Source organism: Syzygium oleosum, unplaced genomic scaffold (assembly GCF_021117445.2).
Source record: "Syzygium oleosum isolate NSW1041296 unplaced genomic scaffold, Sole_v2.1 Sole_v2.10, whole genome shotgun sequence".
Classification (NCBI taxonomy): Eukaryota; Viridiplantae; Streptophyta; class Magnoliopsida; order Myrtales; family Myrtaceae; genus Syzygium; species Syzygium oleosum.
Genome location: NW_026607494.1, coordinates 6,816,779 through 6,837,459, shown reverse-complemented (window position 1 = coordinate 6,837,459; position 20,681 = coordinate 6,816,779). Strand labels below are relative to the sequence as shown.

At 41.8% G+C, this 20,681-nt stretch overlaps 4 protein-coding genes and 1 pseudogene across 5 annotated transcripts; 2 read left to right on the top strand and 3 right to left on the bottom strand.

Moving 5' to 3' along the window:
- The first annotated feature begins 3,264 nt into the window (after positions 1-3,264).
- On the top strand, positions 3,265-5,381 carry LOC115688840 (zinc transporter 8-like). The gene is made up of 3 exons (XM_030614766.2): positions 3,265-4,152; positions 4,228-4,377; positions 4,833-5,381. Exons 1-3 carry the CDS (start codon positions 3,571-3,573, stop codon positions 5,136-5,138), a joined length of 1,038 nt encoding a protein of 345 aa, XP_030470626.1. The 5' UTR covers positions 3,265-3,570; the 3' UTR covers positions 5,139-5,381.
- A 16-nt stretch (positions 5,382-5,397) lies between these two features.
- Positions 5,398-9,308, bottom strand: LOC130139164 (UDP-glycosyltransferase 71A15-like; annotated as a pseudogene).
- A 3,166-nt stretch (positions 9,309-12,474) lies between these two features.
- Positions 12,475-14,934, top strand: LOC115688842 (zinc transporter 5-like). The gene is made up of 3 exons (XM_030614768.2): positions 12,475-13,051; positions 13,171-13,320; positions 14,629-14,934. Exons 1-3 carry the CDS (start codon positions 12,488-12,490, stop codon positions 14,932-14,934), a joined length of 1,020 nt encoding a protein of 339 aa, XP_030470628.1. The 5' UTR covers positions 12,475-12,487.
- LOC115688839 (anthocyanidin 3-O-glucosyltransferase 2) lies at positions 14,417-17,575 on the bottom strand. Of its 2 annotated transcripts, XM_056315440.1 has the most exons (3): positions 17,137-17,575; positions 16,909-17,030; positions 14,417-16,636 (listed from the first exon to the last, which is right to left on the bottom strand). In XM_056315440.1, the coding sequence occupies exon 3, from the start codon at positions 16,592-16,594 to the stop codon at positions 15,140-15,142; it is 1,455 nt and encodes a 484-aa protein (XP_056171415.1). In that variant the 5' UTR covers positions 16,595-16,636; positions 16,909-17,030; positions 17,137-17,575; the 3' UTR covers positions 14,417-15,139. The 2 variants fall into 2 exon arrangements, with proteins under 2 accessions (XP_056171415.1, XP_030470625.2); XM_030614765.2 differs by having other exon boundaries at positions 14,417-17,030.
- On the bottom strand, positions 17,384-20,223 carry LOC130134367 (pentatricopeptide repeat-containing protein At3g22150, chloroplastic). The gene has a single exon (XM_056315439.1). The coding sequence runs from the start codon at positions 20,140-20,142 to the stop codon at positions 17,635-17,637; it is 2,508 nt and encodes an 835-aa protein (XP_056171414.1). The 5' UTR covers positions 20,143-20,223; the 3' UTR covers positions 17,384-17,634.
- Between the last annotated feature and the right edge of the window lie 458 nt (positions 20,224-20,681).

Genomic DNA, 20,681 nt, shown 5'->3' with positions numbered 1-20,681 from the left:
CACACGGATGGAGTAGCATCAACTTTCAGAGTAAAGGAGCATCAAGGCGATCATGATAATGGTAATTCCAAAATTGTCGTACTTGAGGTTTTGTGTCGTAGCACGGGAACTGAAGTTCGCTGCATCTGTGGGATGTTTGCTTTTAAGGGCTACCTCAGTAGACATGCACTATGTGTTATTCATCACATTGGAGTAAATGAGATACCGAGCAACTACATATTTGTCTCGATGGAAAAAGAATTTTAAGCATTCATACTTTTTGAACTCCATATCTAACAGTGTCAATTTTGACAATCCAAACCAATGGTATGATCACTTATTTGATTATGCTATCCAGATCATACCTAGTGTTTGAATTATTTCCTCTTTCTGCTTACTAGTACGTTCAATCGCTTGTTTTTCGTAACAAGAAGTACATTTTCTCTACTTAATAGTGTTATCCTTCTCATTTATAAATTTGGAGATAAACATTATCGGGTTTGAATTCGAATATACCTTACGACAATTCGAGAATTCTATTCGAATTAAAATAAAAATCGATTCGATAAGTTAGATTTGGGTTGAAAATTAGTCCAAACCAAAGGTCCTCGAACAAGGGATAGAAGGTGGAAAGAAGGGTTGACTGTGAATGTGAACGTGAACGTGAGACCACCACGCGTGCGCCCCATCACCATGTGTTCCACCACCATTCACAAAAGGGGGCCCATAAGGCACATCTCCGAAAAGTCAAGCACACCACAACCTTGGTCATTTTAAATTAAGCATATATTTATGTGCCTTTGGAATTTTTTGCCAAGGCTACATCATTAGCTATATGACGTAATCGGTCTTTGGTCAAAGGAAAGGATGTACAAATGCAGCGTGGTTGGCAACTCTTTTGGTCCTCCTCTCATCCACAGCCACCACCATTATGAAACTGATACAATAACGGGCTTATCTTTCCGACACGTGGCGTTCAATTTGATGCCGGCCAATCACATTTAGAAAGCTAAGCACATTTTACTTAGAAAATAAGATACATGTGTACGATATGCGGAAAAAATAATTATTTGTGTGCAGATTAATCGAACGTCGTATCAATTAAATTAAAAAAAAAACCCGAATGGGTTCCATTTGAATTGTGCACCCTTTTTTGTGAGCTGTCACATGCGTTACTTCAAATTTGGCGATTAGTGATGGACTTCTCAAAGTTAATGGTAGTTTGAGTTAATACTTTTTTCTCTTTGTATTTCAGATTTTTCTTTACATAATAATAAAGTAACAGGGTTTAAGAGACAAAAGATAATCTTACTATACGATAAACAAATTCCAAATGAACTTTCAACCTTAAATTTGAGTACGATTCGTTTCGAGATCTCTGTCGTATATACCTCAACTGATGAGTGTTTCGAAATACTTATCAACCCACTGCCAAAAAAAAGATTCACCAATTTCAAATTCACCATTTTTCTCATATTTTATAAAATGAATGCTCTGGAAATTGGAATATCTTTTTTATGGTCAACAAGTATTTAGGACATTCTTAAAAAAAAAATCATATTACCAAAACGTGATTGAAACGGTGCTGATGTTGAAATATAACGTAGAAATTGATAGAATCTGGCAATTAAATCAACACAAAATCACCAAAGATATAAACGAGAAACAATAGATGACAACAGAAAATTACATGATTCGGACCAAGTGTCGATATATACTACAACAGGAGAGCCAGCAACAGATAATTCATTAATAATCGGAAAATCAAAATTACAATCGCTCATATATTCATATATTTCTTCCATCTAGATTAAGTTCACACTTACCGTATTTACAAACAAATAACTCAATTGATTCTTTCTTTTTCTTCTTCGTACAACGGCTCATTTTCTCAAGAAAACCCTCTGTTCGGCATATATATATATATATATGCGCGCGCGTGCGCGTGTGGGTCGCCTTTTAAAGGAGTCTCCCGTCAACTTTTGCGAGAGTCCCGCTATATCGGTCAAACGAAGAAAAATATCTCCACCAATAAAAACAAACACAAAAGTCCTCTGACCAAAGAAACCGAAGACCTCAATAGCCGATGTATGTGTGGCCCTTCGTTAGATAATTGGAGAAATTCTAATCCAAATAGATAATTGGTTACGAGTGTGCCTTGTAATATGTACACTCGTAACTAAATGCTTATCGTTAATCCTTGATGGTGGTTACAAGTGTACCTCCCCATAGCAAAGGAAGTAAACCTTCGATTGGAATCGCCCTGCCTGTCCAGGTGCATGCACTCTGTAGGTTGAAAGAATTGCGTTTTTTGTTTTATATGTCGGTGCCCGCACGTCTAGCCCCCTAAGTTTCACCTGGATGCTTATCTTAATATCCCATTTGAGGTTTTACATCTCTAAAAGCCTAAGGGAGAGACCTTAGAGATGAAGGACCCCTTTCGTTAGATAATTGGAGGAATTCTAATCTAAATAGGAAAATAGATTTCTTCCTTTTAATTGATTCGGTTTAACAAATCGCTCTACATCCTCCACATGGATCGGATTTCATGCACGAATTCAAACTCTAGACATAATAACCGAGTAAAATTCCGATTATTATATATATAATATTTGGATCCGACAAAGCAATCTTTTCAGGAAACCCATCCAAGCTAGCAAACTTCCCAAATCAGAAAAACCTACTCCAATCAGGAAACTACTAACCATGAACATTAACCAAAAAATAGCTTGATATAGTATTGTATTATAGGAAATCTCTTATCTGAAAAACAGTTAAATTTCGATCTATTGGTGTTGACGAAAAATAATCTTCCGCTTTCTAAACGAAAAGCGAAAATAGAAGGAATTGATAGCTTACACATTTAATATGGGAAGAAAGAAACTTCTGTCCGTGATATCTCCACTATCCAAACACACTATCTTTTTTAACTTCCCAAAGTACTTCCCCTTGTATATCTTACTCCTCTCAGGCCAAATCACTTCTCAAATTAGAAATTCAACCCGAAAATTTGCGATTAAAATATTAAAAAATCGATTTTTCGAAACGTAAATACGAACCGACAAACAGGCTGAGAAATGAATAAACAAGATACGCCGTATTTGGGCAGACACGGATGTCCCCTTTGGTGGGCAAATTCGTCCCGTATTTCCCGCTTGACGCGTCGAACTATTTAAGGCAATGTGAAAAACCCCCGAAGGATGTCGACATAGTATTGACACACTGTCTCGCCAATTACCTCAATGTCATCGAACTGCTCGTCACCATCCTTTTGTGGAACATCGCTGCCCGTCACCACTTTCCTTCAATGCTTTCGAGTTCGCGTAACGAACCCGACATTCGTCGGCTCAAAAACGCGTATGAATGGTCAACAATGACCCCACTGTTTCTCCAATAATCTCAGCCCCGCAGCTATATATCGAATCTCCAGGACGACCTTTAGAGTCTCAGAAGTACGAGGAGCAAGAAACAACGATTTGACAGAGGTGATACCCTGCAATTTCTACCACCGGAGGTGCCCGGCGACGACCTTGGCTGTGGCGCACAACCCCACCGTTGGGAGCACGAGCTCGGTCGTTCGACATCGAAGCCATGCGGGTCTTGCTGTGCATGCTCGCGCTGATCCCGCTCGCCGCGGCGGAGTGCACGTGCGACAGCGGGGAAGAGGGCCGCAACCGGAGCCAGGCCCTCAAGTACAAGCTCGCGGCGATCGCGTCCATCCTCGTGGCGGGCGCGATCGGGGTGTGCCTGCCCATCCTCGGGAAGAGGGTCCCGGCCCTGCACCCGGAGAGGGGCATCTTCTTCATCATCAAGGCATTCGCGGCCGGGGTGATACTGTCCACCGGGTTCATACACGTCCTCCCGGACGCCTTCGACAGCTTGACCTCGCCGTGCCTGAACGAGACCCCGTGGGGGAAGTTCCCGTTCGCGGGGTTCGTGGCGATGCTCGCCGCCCTCGGGACGTTGATGGTGGACACCGTCGCCACCTCTTATTATAAGAAGTTGCACGCCAGCAAGGCCGGACCGGACAAAAGCGTGGTCTTGGACGAAGAGAAGGCCAGGGAAAACCCAGGCGATGTACAAGCGCACACGCACGCAACTCACGGCCATTCTCACGGTCCGATATCGACGGACTCGGACTCGGATCTCCTGCGGCATAGAGTGATATCTCAGGTTCGTCCCGTGATTCCCAATTTCCGCGCATTAGTTCTCATTAACTCTATTAATTCTTCTTCCCAATATCGTTAGGTGCTAGAGCTGGGGATCGTGGTGCACTCAGTGATCATAGGGATCTCGTTGGGAGCTTCAGAGAGTCCAAGCACAATCAGGCCTCTTGTTGCTGCCTTGAGCTTTCACCAATTCTTTGAAGGCATGGGCCTCGGTGGATGCATCACTCAGGTACTTTTACTCTTTAATCCTCAAATCTGCTTTTGAATTTAATTGAAGTAGCTTTCACTCATATTGAAGTTTATTTTCTGATGGGAGCCATGTAAAATCAGTGTACTTTTCCAGGAAAAAGGAGCTATAGAGTTTGTTTTGGCCATTGGTCAATTTGGTAGAATTAATTTCCTGAATGCATCTAAAGCATCTGGTTTTTCCTGTGTCAGCTTTGTCAGTTCTGGGTTCATAAGACGATGAGGTCTGTCTACACATGAAGCCATTTGACCGCCGACAATGTTGAACAAGTCTTTCATGTTTGAATTTGAATTCAATCTCTATCATCATCTTGGAATAACTTTTGACAAGATACTAGTTGTCTTCTTATACTGGGCGTGGCATAAAAGGAATTTGAATTGAATCTTAACTCGATCATGTTAAAGATGACCTCTGTTTTCTGTGTTTTGCTTTTGCAGGCCAAGTTTAAGACCCGGGCAATCGTGATCATGGCTCTGTTTTTCTCCCTCACAACCCCAGTTGGGATTGCTATAGGATTGGGAGTCACCAACGTGTATGATGAGAACAGCCCGAACGCACTCATCGTGGAGGGCATCTTCAACGCTGCTTCTTCAGGGATATTGATTTACATGGCCCTGGTAGATCTTCTCGCTGCTGATTTCATGAGCCCTAAGTTGCAGAACAATGGGAGGCTCCTGTTTTTTACCAATGTCTCTCTTCTTCTTGGTGCCGGTTGCATGTCTCTCTTGGCTAAATGGGCTTGAAGCAAAGGAAGCAAAAAAGAGATCAAACATATCAAAGAAGGCATTTTAGTTGCTTGAAAGGTTTTAGCTTTTCATAGTCCTAGGCATTAGTCAATGAGCATATATGATTTTTCGACTATGTCATGGTGTTTCGAGCTTGAAGGAAACGATGGTGAATGTTATATATACACCGAATAAATATGGGTATGTATTTAAGTGACAGATCCCGTCTGATATACACACAAGAGAAGTACCTTGACTTAATTGTCATTTGTCCACTCTATTGCATGTTGTCCAAAATCTCGACAATGAGCTCGCCCAGAGAAGAGTATGAAGACCCTTCTGCCGTGGTCTCCATCCTACATTTTGTCTTCATCTCATTCACCTTCTTCCTTATCTCCATCTCATTTCCGCTTTCCATCAAATCTCTTGAGCCCTCGCTCTATCTCGTCTGCACGGACCATTGATTCACTCTCCCTCCTCAAATCTGTCCTGTAATCTATCCTAATCTCAACGCTCAATACCAGCTCCCTCGACATTTCAAAGGCATTGGATTGCTGCTCCAAGTACAGCGGCCACACGCCGGATGGGCCAGGACCGCCACCTGCAGGGCCCAACCGATCACTCTCCCGACTGTGGCCGTCCGTTTCAGGAACATGTCGGGCAATGTGGCCTCAGGATTGACGTAATCACTGGGGTACCCCATCTTGCCTTTTGGCGGAGGCCGACGTAGGGACCACACGAACCTATACCCGCATTGCTCCATTGCGCAGGCGATCTCTCTCACTTGATCCTCGCCGAAGCTTTCCCATGCACCTGAAGCATAGGAACATGACGGATGCCGGAGGATGATCATCCAACCAACAGATGAGATCCTCTCTCTGTCGATCATCGCTGGACAGGTCTAGTACAAGTCCAACCGGGTACACCGATGGGAATTCACTGTTTGCAAAGGACTTGAGGGCATGGCATTCCAGCTCCAGAAATGTATTAACCAGTATGCCCTCTGTATCTTTGAATGTAAGAAACTGATCCAGTATCCCCGTGGACCAGTCTCTGTTTAGCACCACGGAGGGCTAGACTTTGGCTGGAACTGGGTTGACGCAACTCGGACATCTGAAATTTTCTATATTTGATAATAATATATATAGGATATAAAGTTAATTATTGATTAATTTGGAGTTTTAGATGGCCCGTATGGAATATCAAGTGAGTCACTAATTTTGTGACGTGCTGAAAGTTCGAAGAACGATTTTCCGCGTCCGTAGTCGCTTGAAATGCGATGCGTTAGGATAAAATTAATAGATACTTATATATGTGTCGATTGTGTAGAATGATGGTGATTAACTTACCGCCTTGGCAATTGTTAATGGGATCGATACAATGTTGAGATTAGAAATTTACTAAGTTGTGATTCTCCAGCTTTTGATAACTTTTAATGAATTCAAAATATTTTTCCGTATTATCGGTGTGTAGATTGGGCACTGTTTTCCTTGTTTTCGTACTGAAATACAACCCCTTCTTGATCAAGTAAACCATTACAAGTATTCAAGCTTTAAAAAGAATTGCAACTTGTTCATGCAAAAGAAATAAAATAAAGCTCACTTCACTTTCCTCTTCGATTCTCACTTTCTAATCTTTTGAATAAAGACAAAGGTCCCACACTTGATTAATGAAGCTTCTAATTCGATATTTCAAGTGTTTACAAGGTGAATTATTGAATTTCCTCTTCTGTTTATCAAATTGGTTTTGTTGTTTAAAAGGATGGAGAGTTGTCAATTCCTATTTTGATTGTTTTTCCTTGAAGTAATTAAAGCTTTGAGTTTTTCAACCTTCTTTTATTTAAGGTAAATAAAAGCTTTAGGAGCTTAGTTGGATTGATATATTTAGTAAGCTTGACTTGATTGATTAGATGTTTGTACTTTTGGTTTAAGTTTAAGTATGATGGAATTTCATTATCGGCATGTTGAACTTTTATGATTGTTTGGGTGAGCTAAAAAGTGATCCCCATGCTTAGGATGTGCTTGGTTTATCTTCTCAAAGGTATTGTCGTGCTTCGAGTAGGAGAAATGGAAAACAGTAATGCTGGACTTGAAAGTGATATTTTCGAAATTTCAATTACGTGTTGGTCGACCAATCAAATCACGAGTTTTGACTGAGTCATTGATTTTTAATCAAGTTATATAATTCTAATCAAATGGTTGATTTTAAGATTGAGGGTAAAATTGACCATTTCACCGATTCAGGTTACTCCATCGATTTCGACCACCTCACCAATCTTAATCATCTTATCCATTTTTCAGTCCAAGTCGATTTATTAACCAATTGGCCAATATCACTCCACTAGCTAATTTTCATATTGCCGATTTCCGACCAAGTTGCCCAATTCAAACTTGTTGATTCCGGCTAAATTATCGATTTCGAAGCTATCGATGTCTAAGTACTGATCTCTAAAGTTGACGATTGTCTGAATAAAGCCTTTGGTTAAACAAGGATAGCATGGTGAGAAGAGAATGAGGGTATACAGGTTGGAGTGCATGAATCATTTGGGTTAATATCGTGTATGTGGAAAATGTTGACATATTAACACACTTTCATTGTAATGGTGATTGTTGAGATGTGCATGACATTTACCCTTTACGAATGAATTAGTGATGCTATGTGATGAAGACCGTTGCCACAACCTATACGTTAAAGAGTGAATTCCTTTGTATGAGTATGTGTGAAAGACTCGGGGAGGCTTCAAGAGTGGATTGCTCATCGATTTGTCGCTTGGTATTGAAATATTGACGCTAAGTTGGTTGGACCGTTTAGAGGCTTCGATGGTGACGACGACAGCGACGACGACGGCGACCCGTCTCACGGTGAATAACTGGGCTTTTGTATGGGCAAGTTTTTGGCGTAGGAGTGGTACGACGGAATTGGGTGACCCTGATCCTTCCCAACTTATGTTATATAATTGTGTTTTGCTCGGGCGCTGTATCAAAACATCATCTATTGATGTTAATATAAAGACGCATGTGTACATTAATTAATCTTGTTGGATTTGTTGTTTGGAACTATGTATCTTATACATGTTGATATTAATAAGAAAATATAATTGAAAAGGACACATATTGCACGTGACATTGTAGGGCGTCGCACCGTCAGCCCATTATCCGAGTTTTTCAGCTCGGTGTTGTCTTGGCTGTGGACGTGACGAAGGGTTTGGAGATGGAGCATGACACCAAGTGCGCCAGCACTTGAAGTGCAAAAGACATAAGTGGGGACTTCAAACTCATTGGCAATGTCCATCATTGTCGTGCAGGATGAGTCAACCGGCGGGCGGCCGCCTTTCTGACGTTATGTCGCATGAAAAATGAAAGTACAAGAGTTTGATATTTCGGGGCCCAACTAAGACTATAAGCGCACCGAAAATAAAGAAGCCAGAAACTTCAAGGGAAAATGATATAAATGATCTTCAACTTTGGTCTAATATGTAATGTCATCCTTTAATTTTTAATTTGTTCAATGCAGTACCTTAACCTTGATCAAATGTGCAATGTGATTTCTAAATTTTTAAATTTAGTCTAAGGACCACATTGGACACATATCAATAGTTCATACACCACATTAAATAAATTAAAAGTTTAAGATGACATTGCATATTGGGCCAAAGTTTAGAGATCACATTACATATATTAAAAGTTCAAGGACGACAATGCACATTGAACCAAAATTCAGAAACCATTGGTGCTATTAACCCAAACTTAAATGGACCTGCGAAATCTCCAACAAGGCGGCACTCACAATTCATAGTCAAGCTCACTTCAATTACCTTTTAACCAAACACTATCGATTGATGATAACTTAAAATTATGTCGATGAGATAAAGAAAGAAGAGAAATGAAAAAGTTGACATTGTCTCATCGATTGATGATGACGTAAAACTATGTCGTCAAGCCCACTACAAGCCCACCTCAGTTATCTCGTGGACATGAAGGGATTGACATTGCCAATAAAAAAGAATAAAAAGTTGCGATGAGCTTAAATACATGTAGTTTGTTCATATGATAATTAGAGCTTTTTAGATTTTCTACCAAGCTGAATGGTTCGATTTCTCATAGCTTTGTGCCTCTCGTGTCTCATCAAGAGTAAGCGGATAGCGTGATCGACATACCTCCAGATCTTTGACAAGCTCTCGTGGTCCATGCGAATTTTTTTTTAGGAAAATACCAAAAAAGTACTAAATTTTATTGCAATTGTGACAATTCAATCTGGAACCTTTTATTTTCCCGATCTAGTTTTAGATCTGGGAGCTTTGCTCTCCCGATCTTATATCTGGGAGCTTTTTCGTCTGATCTAATTCTAGATTTTGAGTTTTAATGAATAAGTACTTCGCCTCAAGTTTCAATGGTGTTCACGGCAGCTTCAATGTCATATATGTGCTCGTTCAACCTGTTTTAGTTAAAAGCTTTGATGCCTCACACTGGCTAAATGGCTCACTCTCACAGGTGTCAAATCTGAGTTTATTCAACATGTTTATGTTGTTTCCGTATAGTGATGGTGTTGAGGACACCGAATCTACGCGCACATTGCCGAAAGGAAAATCTGTAACTACAGATAGAAATCCCGGTGTATACTTATCACTGATTATGCTATGTGATTCGGTGATTAGCCGCCATCCTTTCGCTTGAATACAGTCATAAATCTGTTCTTGAAGGACGAGCATGTGATTATCTCTGCCAACCATGCTTTGAGAATATACCTTGATTTCTGGTTTTCAGCTTGTTATGGAGCTCTATGGGCTTGCCTTGTTATTGTGACTTTTGAGATTTCCTATCAATACTTTCATGTATCATTTTGGTAATGAAATGAAATTTCTTTTGACCAAAAAAAAAATTATTGAACATTTTGACAATTTGTCAATTTAGTCATTCTGGCCAATTTTGGTCGGAAATCGCCTACACGATGGTCTAGTTAGCACCGGGCCGTCCTACATGGCACGAACAGCACTGACATGAACAAATTTTGTAATTTTGGCCGGAAATTACCGACATGACGGTCTAGTTATCATGTGAAATCTCTATCTCAAAAAATAGTTCAGACTTGATTGCTTGACCTGGGATGCAAATAATCTTCTGCTTTTGAAATGAGGAACGAAATAGAAGGACTGGCAGCTTACACATTTAATATACGAAGAATGAAGCAAGCTCTCAAGCAGGAAAACTAGTCCATGTTATACAATAATACTTGCCCTGTGTTTTATTTCTCTCACTGCAAATCACTTCTCCATTAGGAATTTAGCTCAATTTGCAATTAAAAATAAGGGTTAATGCCACCAAAAATTCCAAATTAGTCCATTCATGACACATTTTCTCCATATTAATTTTCGTGTCATAAAAAATCGAAAACCGGTAAACCTTGATAGATTTATCAAAAATTTTAAAGCAAAGTTGGGACAAATTTAGGGATTTTAGCAAATATTTGGAACGTGAGGGGGCAAGATTAGTAGATTTTAGCATATTTCATAGGGTGAGTATGTTTCGCAGAAAATTAACGATTTGGAAATTATTTTCCTAAAAGTAATCGCTTACATCGCTTGAAATAATTAGTCAATGAAAAATGTTCTAATCATTGACAACAATTTATGTCGAAACATATCATTGGACGATAAAAATATTTTTCGTTTATTCATTTTTTAAGCAATACAAGCTATCGAGGAAAGTGTTTTTCAAATTATTCATTTTTCACCAGACAAACGAAGCCATAATCTCAATTTATTTTCTTTTGATTTGGCTTCCTAAAACCACCCAGCTCAAGAAACCCATTTATTTTGAATATCCACGTCACACGCCGATAGTCTGAGTCGTTTTCGCGTGTGTTTCCACTTCAGCAATTCAGCGGAAGCCAACCCGTGATAGATTTGTCAGGAGTGTAATGATTTGAGATTTTTAACTATATGAAAATTATTTTAGGATCAATGTAAGACAAACATATTGATTGATCAACGGGTGATAAATTTGTCAGGAGTGTAATGATTTGAGATTTTCTCAAATTATTGAAACGGGCTGAGTAATTAATAAAAAGCAAGATGAGAATTTGGCCCCTTCCGAATGTCCGTATTTCCCGTTGGACGTTGTCTATTTTAGGCATTTAAAATTCAAATTATGTCAACTTAGTATCAACACACCTGCTTACCTCAAACTCATCGATCTTTTCTTCACTAACTTGTTCTTAAATCACTTCCCATGAATGCTTTCAAGTTTGCACAACAACAACTGACCACACTCTTTCTCCAAGAAAATTATCCAAAAAGTCCTAAACCCATTACACTTTTACCAATTCAGTCCTAAACCTTTTAAATTTGCCAATTGAGTCCTAAACATTTTCAGTTGTCGTTAATTAGGTCCATCCGGCCAATTTTGGCCAAAAATAGGTGACGTGGACGCCGGCCGTCCTATGTGGCACCGTCGGCACTGACGTTAACAATTTTTAATAACATTTTATTATTTTTTCAAATTTTTTTCATTTTTTCCCTTTTCTTTTCTTTGTTTTTTGGCTTCTTCTTCCTCCTGGTCGCCGGCCTCCTCCATGGCCAGCGACCGGCCGCGAGGGAGAGCCGACGAGGGCCAACCTCGCCAGGCGAGCGAGGCTCACCTCCCAAGTGTGACATCGCCGAGGCGAGCAAGGGTCAGCCTCGCCAGCTTTGGTCGAACCTCGGTAGCTCTGTTTGTCCATCAAGGCCTGTCTATCATGGGTCGGCCTTAGTCGAGGCTCGACCGAAGCTAGCGAGGGCGAGCCTCGCTCGGCCCTCGCCAGAAACTGGTGAGGGGACCTCGCCCGCCAACGTCGCACCTGGGAGGCGAGCCTCGCTCGGCTGATGAGGTCGACCCTCGCCGGCTCTCCCCTGCGGCCGGTCACCGGCCATGGAGGAGGCCGGCGACCAGAGGAAGAAGAAGCAAAAAAACAAAGAAAAGAACAGGAAAAAAATGAAAAAAAAAATCGAAAAAATAATAAAATATTATTTAAAACTACCCACATCGGCGTCGGCGATGCCACGTAGGAAGGGCGGCGTCCACGTCACCCATTTCAAGCCAAAAGTGACCGGATAGACTCAATTGACAAAAAGCGAAAACTTTTAGGACTCAATTAGCAAAGTTGAAAAATTTAAGACTGAATTGACAAAAATGCAATAGATTTAAGACTTTTTGGACAATTTTCCTCTTTCTCCGGTCATCTCAACAATACAACTATATGTTGAACCTCTAAACACCTAAAAGTCTCGGGAAGCCCAAGGACAAAAACATCTAGCCCAACTTTTTTTTATACCAAAGGTGAAAGCTAGGCACCTCAATTGAGAGCAAAAATTTCTTGTTCAAACTCAAGTTATGAGGCTTTTGTGCCTGCTCGGCGTGCTCGCATTGATCCCGCTCGTCCTTGCCGATTGCACATGCGAGAGAGACAGCGAGGACCGCAACAAGGACGAGGCCCTCAAGTACAAGCTAGCGGCGATAGCCTCGATCCTCGTGGCGGGCGCAATCGGGGTGTGCCTCCCGATCGTTGGGAAGACGGTCCCGGCTCTGCACCCCGAGAGAAGTATCTTTTTCATCATCAAGGCCTTCACGGCCGGGGTGATAGCGTCCACCGGCTTCATACACGTACTCCCGGATGCCTTTGAGAACTTGACCTCGCCGTGCCTGAGCAAGACCCCATGGGGGGATTTCCCGTTCGCGGGGTTCGTGGCGATGCTCGCCGCCCTCGGGACGCTGATCGTGGACACTCTCGCAACTTCCTATTATAAGAAGTTGTACACCGACAAGGCCGGACCGGGTAAAAGCATCGGAGATGAAGAGAAGGCCGGAGAAAACCAAGGTCATGTTCATGGCCACTCTCACGGTTCGATATCGACAGACTCGAACTCGGATCTCCTACGGCATAGAGTGATATCTCAGGTTCATTCCGTTATTCCCAATTTCCGCACCTTAGTCGTCTTGACTTGTTTTCTATTACAGTTATGTTTTAGTTAAAATGGTGAGATATCATTCGAGATTTGGGGTTATGACATCGTTAGGTGCTAGAGTTGGGGATTGTGGTGCACTCAGTGATCATAGGGATCTCGTTGGGAGCTTCGGAGAGTCCAAGCACAATCAGGCCTCTTGTTGCTGCCTTGACCTTTCACCAATTCTTTGAAGGCATGGGCCTCGGTGGATGCATCTCTCAGGTACTTTTGCTCTTTAATCCTCAAAATCTGCTTTTGAATTCAATAAACAGCATTTTCCCATGCATATTGAAGTTTCTTTTCTGGTTCCAATCATGTAAAATCTTTGAATTTTCCAGGAAAAGGGGCTTTTAAAGCTACAGTTATTATGGTTTTTGGTCAATTGGGTAGCATTAATTTCCTGAATGCTTCCGAACATGATAAGGTCTATCTACACGTTAAGACATTTGACCAGTGAAACTGCAGGACAAGTTTTTGATATTTGAATTTGAAGTCAATCTCTATCATCTTGCAATAATAATTCGGTGTATACATATTTCGACTAGAGGAAAAATTACCTAAAGAGTCTTAAACCTACTGTATTTGTGTCAATTCAATCGTAAACCTTTCGATTTGACTAATTTAGTCATAAAATTTTTGATAATTTACTAATTCAATCACAAACCTTTTGATCGTATCAATTTAATCTTAAATATTTTAATGATTTGTCAATTTAGTCATTTCAATCAATTTTGGTTGGAAAAGTTTACTCAATGCCGGCCATAACACTTAGGAGAGCCGGCGCTGACATGAATATTTTTTTTTTAATAATTTTTTCTTTTATTTATTTTCTTCTTATTTTTTTCCTTTTTTTATATCTTCGGCCGGCGAGGTGGCTCCAGGCCCTCACCAATCATGGGAGAGGTGACCCTCGTCAAAGGGAGGGCCGCGACACCCTCGCCTTTGGCCGGCAGCCCAAGATTGGAAAAAAATGAAAAGAAAAAATAATTAAAAATTTAAAAAAAAATTTGTGCACAACAATAATTTCCAGCCAAAATTGGCTAAAATGACTAAATTTAAAAATCGTCAAAAATCTTAATACTAACTTGTCGGAATTGAAAGGTTTATGACTTTTTTGATCATTTCCAAATTACCCCGTCGGCGCCTTATATGGGTCATGGCATAAAAGAAATTTGAATTAAATCTTGATTCAGTCATTCGTTCCAACATATTTCTACTGCTCATGCAGATGTATCTCAACATCGACCTTTAAAAAAGGCTTTATTTTCTTAGAAATCTGTAAAACAACCATAAGGGTCGATCATTTCACTCAATGGAACTAAAAATTAGCAATTACCACTTTAGTTCTAATTTCCCGCATAACTTTCAAAATACATCGAATGGTGGTGAAGTACCAAAGTACCTAGTGATTGCCTTTTCATAATTTGTCCAATCACCTCCACTGCATCAAAATTGTCCTTGTCTTATTATGGTGTTGACCAAATACATCTATTAAAACTAATGTCTGGTTTCTCTCTTTTGCTATTGTAGGCCAAGTTTGAGACTCGGGCAAGTGCAATCATGGCGCTGTTTTTCTCCCTCACAACCCCAGTTGGCATTGGTATAGGATTGGGAATCACCAATGTGTATGATGAGAACAGCCCAACCGCACTCATTGTGGAGGGCATCTTCAATTCTGCATCTTCAGGGATATTGATTTACATGGCCCTGGTCGATCTTCTTGCTGCTGATTTCTTGAGCCCTAAGCTGCAGAACAACGGGAGGCTCCTGTTTTGGTCCAATGTAGCTCTTCTTCTTGGTGCTGGCTGTATGTCTCTCTTGGCCAAATGGGCTTGAAGAAAATTTGCTTGTAATGATAGATCCTGTCTTACATACACACAAAAGAAGTCCTTGACATAGAACGTAATAAAAAAGCAATAATTTCTGCATACAACGGCGGTTTCACGGTAGTGTTTGCATCCAACGCCGGTGGAAGAAAAATTCTCTGCAGACGTCCTTTTTCCAGCGTCGATTTGGTAGCTGTAGCTGTCATTTGTCCACTTCATTGCATGTTGTCCAAAATCTCACTAATCAGCTGACCCAGAGAAGAGTATGAAGACCCACCTTCCATGGTCACCATCCTACATTTTGCCTTCATCTCATTCACCTTCTTCCTCATCTCCATTTCACTGCCGCTTCCCATCAAACTCTTGAGCCCTCTCCCTATCTCATCTGCACAAACCATTGATTCGCTCTCAGCCCTCACATCTCTCCTGTAATCCATCCTTATCTCAACGCTCAATCCCAGCTCCCTCACCATTTCAAAGGCATTGAATTGCTGCTCTGAGTACAGCGGCCACGTGGCGACTGGCACGCCATACCAAAGGCTCTCCAGTATGGAGTTCCACCCGCAGTGGGACACAAACCCTCCAACCGCCGGATGGGCCAGGACCACCACCTGCGGAGCCCAACCAATCACTCTCCCGACCGTGGCCGTCCGTTCCAAGAACCCATCGGGTAATGCGGCCTCAGGATTGGCATAATCGCTGGGGTACCCCATCTTGCCTTTTGGCGGAGGCTGACGTAGGGACCACACGAACCTATACCCGCATTGCTCCAGCGCGCACGCAATCTCTCTCACTTGATCCTCGCTGAAGCTTCCCATGCTCCCGAAGCAAAGGAACACGACCGATGCCGGAGGCTGATCATCCAACCAACAGATGAGATCCTCCCTCTTTTGATCATCACTGGACCCCACGTGAGCGTCGCCCTTGAGGTCTAGTATGGGTCCCACCGGGTACACCGTCGGGATTTCACTGTTTGCAAAGGACTTGACGGCATGGCATTCCAGCTCCAGAAACGTATTTACCAATATACCCTTTGTTTCTTTGAATCTCTGAAATTGATACAGTATCACCGTGGACCAATCTCTGTTTAGCACTACAGAGGGCAACACTTTGGCTGGAACTGGGTTGATGCAGCTCGAGACCGTCAACTCAGTATCCGAGTCTTTCAGCTCGGTGATGTCTTGGCTATGGACGTCACGAAGGCTTTGGAGATGGAGCATGAGGCCAAGAGCACCGGCACTTGAAGTGTAAAAGACATAAGTGGGGACTCCAAACTCATTGGCAACGTCAATCATCGTCGTGCAGAACATGCCAATCACGAAAGCTGCAAGTCTCGTCTCCTCACGGCCTGACTCAGAATGAGCGAACCGGGCAGCCGCCATTCTGACATGGGGTTTCTGGGTTTCTATCAGGGAGGTCAAAAAGTTCCCCTCTGAGGCAGGTTTCTGTTCAGGGAGGGTAACAAACTTAACGCGGCCATCAATGGAGGAGGAAGAAGAAGCAAGAGAGTCGGTGTAGGTGGTGATTTTATTGTCAAACGGCAATGTAATGATGAATATTGTGGCCGAGAGGTGGTGGTCTCTTTGGACAAGGAGCTTGGCGACTTCAACAGTGGGTACAAGTTGACCGATGCCGGGTGAAGGGATGAATACCAGCTCTCCCCTCTTCATGGCTATTGAAACTTGGATCTTATCTTTTCTCTTCTCTTAGTCCTGAAATTGCCATAGAGTTTTGGTGTTATGGATAAGGAAGAGGACAAGAGAGGGCATGTGGTCGTGAGAGGTTCTGATCCGTATGGGGAAGATAAAGCCTCTGCAAGTCCAATTATTTGAAATGCTAAAAGACAGTATTTTTTTTGTCCTTTTGATTGGAGAAAGGACAAGGAAGTTGCTTCTGCTGGCACTAGTCATGCTACTTTGTATCACGGGTAGAGGAAAACTCACAAGCATATAAATTATGAGAAGTCGATATTCCGCCAACTTACAGATCGTGTTACAGAAAATGGTGCAATGAAGGTGGTCTCAGTTGGAGGAGGAAGAAACCTTTTCCCCAAGTGCCCGGATGATAATTGTACGTAATTTCTCACTTGGATAACAGGGGCCTCATCTATTAACAAAAAGATAAATGGTAAGATTATATTACACAAACACAGATCACTACTGAAGGATAAAGAGGCCATTTATGGAAAACAAATCAAGCCTTTCCAGTTTACCTTCACTCATGCAGGGTTGGGAAAAATGTGCAAAGTCAAGCTGAAGGCGTCTCTCTCTCTTGAAAGATATCAATCTATATTAACTGCATTCAAATCCTCCCACAGTATTGGAATGCACAGTCATTGATAACCAACCTGTGTTGTTTATATGGCATATGCATTGTTTTTGACGACGCTCCAATAACTTAAAGCAATTCATCTACCATTGCTTGCATTGGCTACATTAATCCTCATCAACAGACTCAAGGAGCAATAACCATGTAGGTTTCTGAAATAAAAATACCCCGGAAATCTGAGTGAACCAAAATTCGGGTTCAACACTTCCAAGCACACAGAAAACACTCTCCCTTGAAGATTTGACATAATGTTCTGGGAGGGCGGATATTTAATAGGAGAATAAGACATCCAACAAAAGGTTTAGTTTCCAGTTGCCAGCCGTCCGCAGATTCATGGAGAGAGAAGACCAAATATGTGCTAATCAGAGACAATCTAGATATTTTATTCAAATACCTCAACATGATCAGGATCAAGATAAGGCCTATAACCAGTATTCCTCATCCCCATGGCTAATCCATCCAACATACTATGTATCTCGTCGCATTGCTCATGGCTTTGATCCCTTGATAAAAAATAGTTCATGGTACCTGCTATATCAATCCAACTACATCCAACCTCCTTTCTCAGACCCTTTTCCCTCATCTCTCCCCTCAACCTATCAACGCTCTCCCAGTTTCCTTCCTCCGCGTATATATTTGATAGCAAAACTTGATAGCCTGAGTTGGTGTTCCCTATCCCAAGTTCAATCATCTTTCTTGCAACACTTTCCCCCATTTCAAAATGTCGATGAATTTTGCAGGCTCCCAGAAGTGAACCCCAAATTGCCAACTTATTACCGTCTTCACCCAACTCACTGACAAACTCAAACGCCTCTCCCACTCTCCCAACTCTCCCTAACATGTCAGCAATGCAGCAGTAGTGCTCAGTTGATGGTTGAATTTTATATTCCCTCTCCATTAACCTAAATATCTGAAGGCCTTCATCAACTAATCCAGCATAACTACACGCAGACAGGACTGCAACAAAGGTAATTGCATCAGGTTCAATGCCAAGCCCTTTCATTGAGTGAAATAACGAAACAGCTCTCTCACCCATCCCATGCTGACCATAACCAAGTATCATGGTGGTATACGTGACCGAATTTTTCTCTGTGGTCCTTCTGAAGGCATTTTCAGCATCTCTGATGACACCCAACTTGGAGTACATGTCAATGAGAGCAGTATCCACGAAGATATTTTGGTCCAGAAAGTTGCGAACTGAGAATCCATGGATTTGCTTACCGAAACTTATACTTCCAATTGAGCTACAAGCAGGAAGAACTGATGCTATTGTAACAGCATTGGGCATGACTTTTTGCTCAAGCATCTGTCGCAAAATCACAAAAACTTCTTCAGTCAGTTCATTTTGAGTGTACCCAGAAATCATAGCATTCCATATAGCTTGATCTCGGTCATTCATGTAATCAATGTTGAAGATCTGTTCTGCAGTCCTAATCAACCCACATTTAGCATACATGTCTATGAGATAGCTACCCATTCCCTCAAATTGAATCCCATTCCTGAGAAGATATGCATGAACCTCCTTGCCAATGCGTTGATTCTTCAGATTTGATGCAGCGGAGAGTAAAGCAGTCACTGTCACAGGATCAGCCATAAACCCTTGTTTCTGCATCTCATAGGCAAGCATCAAACCTTCATCATCCAGCCCATTCTGGACAAAAGCAGAAATGACTGTATTCCAAGAGACAATATCTCTTTGCAGCATCTTATCGAAAACCTTAAATGACGTCTGAACTGAATTGCATCTTGAATACATTACTATCACTGCATTTAATATGTTAATGGGCAATACTATGAACCTCTTAATCAAATAGGCATGAAGCTGTAAAGCTAAATCCAATCGTTGCATCTGTGAAACAGCCATTAAAACCGAGAGATAAGTTACATCATCGAGGTCCATTTGCTCTGAAGCCAAAGCTTGAGCAAAGAGCTCAATCCCTTCAGCAGGACAATCACTCTGAACATATGCACTAGTCATGGTGTTCCACACTTCTGTGTTCTTCTCAAGACAATGATCAAAAATCTTCCTAGCAATATCAAGACACCCAAGCTCTGCATACAAAAATATAGCTGAACTGACAACAAACAAGTCATTCACAAATTCATCTCCCAACTTTACAAGAAACCCATAAAACACGTTGGCTAGCTTTCTCTTCCCAACACCTGATATGGCAGGGAAGATATTAACGAAGCTGACCGGACTCGGCCTTATTCCGGTCTTTATCATTGTCCGAAACTGCTTGACTGCATCCATATACCTCTCGGTCTTTACATACCACGATACCAATGTATTCCAAGATACCACATTTCTCCTGCGCATTGTATCGAAAACTCTCCGCACCGGATCACTCGCGATGTAGCCGGAACCCATCAAACAACCCACATCATTCTCCGCACTGCTCAAGCAAGCAGAGTACATATTCAACAGAGAATTATACACAATCCTACTGGGGTTCGGCTGGCACCGGATGAAATGGCAGTGCACGGCCTTACCTACCCTCAAATTACGCGTCTCGGCACAGGCCTTGACAGTGGAGGAGTAAGTGTAGGAATCGAACTGGACGTCAGGGGAGGCTCTCTTCATCCGGGAATAGAAGAGGAGGGCTTCGTCGGGCATGTTGTTGCAGATGAAGCCGATGATGATGGTGTTCCATAGGACGGTGGACGGGCGAGTAATTGTGTCGAACAGTTGGCGGGCGAGGAGGGGCTGGCCTTCTTGGCAGAGCCTGCTGAGGCGGGAGCGGACGGTAGGGGTCTTGAGGGTCGGCTTCGGCGGAGAGAGCAGGGCTTCGCCGCCGGTGGCGGCGGCGGCGGCGGTGGTGGCGGTGGCGGTGGGGATGTGAGAGTGAGGAAAGGGCGGTAACAGAGGGAGTGCCGAAGTCGCCATCATGGGATTAGTTCCTGGTCTCGCCTCCGGAGAGAGGTGGAGATAGTGTTTGATTGGCCGTTAAGGCTCGTTCGGCCTCTGTTTTTTTTTTTTTTTTCAATTTATCTTTTTTTTCAGTTATCTTCGATGGCAGTCGATTTTTTTATTTTAATAGTTTTGGCATCTAAAACTTTATACACATGTTAAAATTTTTTGGGAAAACGACACAAATTATTCTTAAACTTTAATCTAGTTTAATCTAATGTGTAATATTATCCCTGGACTTATAATTTATTTAAGGCGAACCTTGAAATATAGTTCCTAAACAATATAAATATGTTCAATGCCGTCCTTTCGTTGATTCAAACTAACGAAATCTGCTAACGTGGCTTCCAATCCGTTAAGTTTGAATGATATATAACAACAAAAATTTATACATGAATTGTCCGAGTAAGATATTCATCTCAAATCAGAATATTAAAATCCATGTCATCAAATAATGATGGACATGTTAACACCCTAATTTTTTTTTTGCTTTTCTAAAGTAGATACATAAAAAGATG

Coding starts and splice junctions, on each gene's coding strand:
- LOC115688840 (XM_030614766.2), top strand. CDS start 3,571: ATGCGGGTCTTGCTGTGCATGCTCGCGCTGATCCCGCTCGCCGCGGCG. Junction 4,153..4,227: donor GGCATAGAGTGATATCTCAG/GTTCGTCCCGTG, acceptor CAATATCGTTAG/GTGCTAGAGCTGGGGATCGT. Junction 4,378..4,832: donor TCGGTGGATGCATCACTCAG/GTACTTTTACTC, acceptor TTGCTTTTGCAG/GCCAAGTTTAAGACCCGGGC.
- LOC130134367 (XM_056315439.1), bottom strand. CDS start 20,142: ATGATGGCGACTTCGGCACTCCCTCTGTTACCGCCCTTTCCTCACTCT.
- LOC115688842 (XM_030614768.2), top strand. CDS start 12,488: ATGAGGCTTTTGTGCCTGCTCGGCGTGCTCGCATTGATCCCGCTCGTC. Junction 13,052..13,170: donor GGCATAGAGTGATATCTCAG/GTTCATTCCGTT, acceptor TGACATCGTTAG/GTGCTAGAGTTGGGGATTGT. Junction 13,321..14,628: donor TCGGTGGATGCATCTCTCAG/GTACTTTTGCTC, acceptor TTGCTATTGTAG/GCCAAGTTTGAGACTCGGGC.
- LOC115688839 (XM_030614765.2), bottom strand. CDS start 16,594: ATGAAGAGGGGAGAGCTGGTATTCATCCCTTCACCCGGCATCGGTCAA.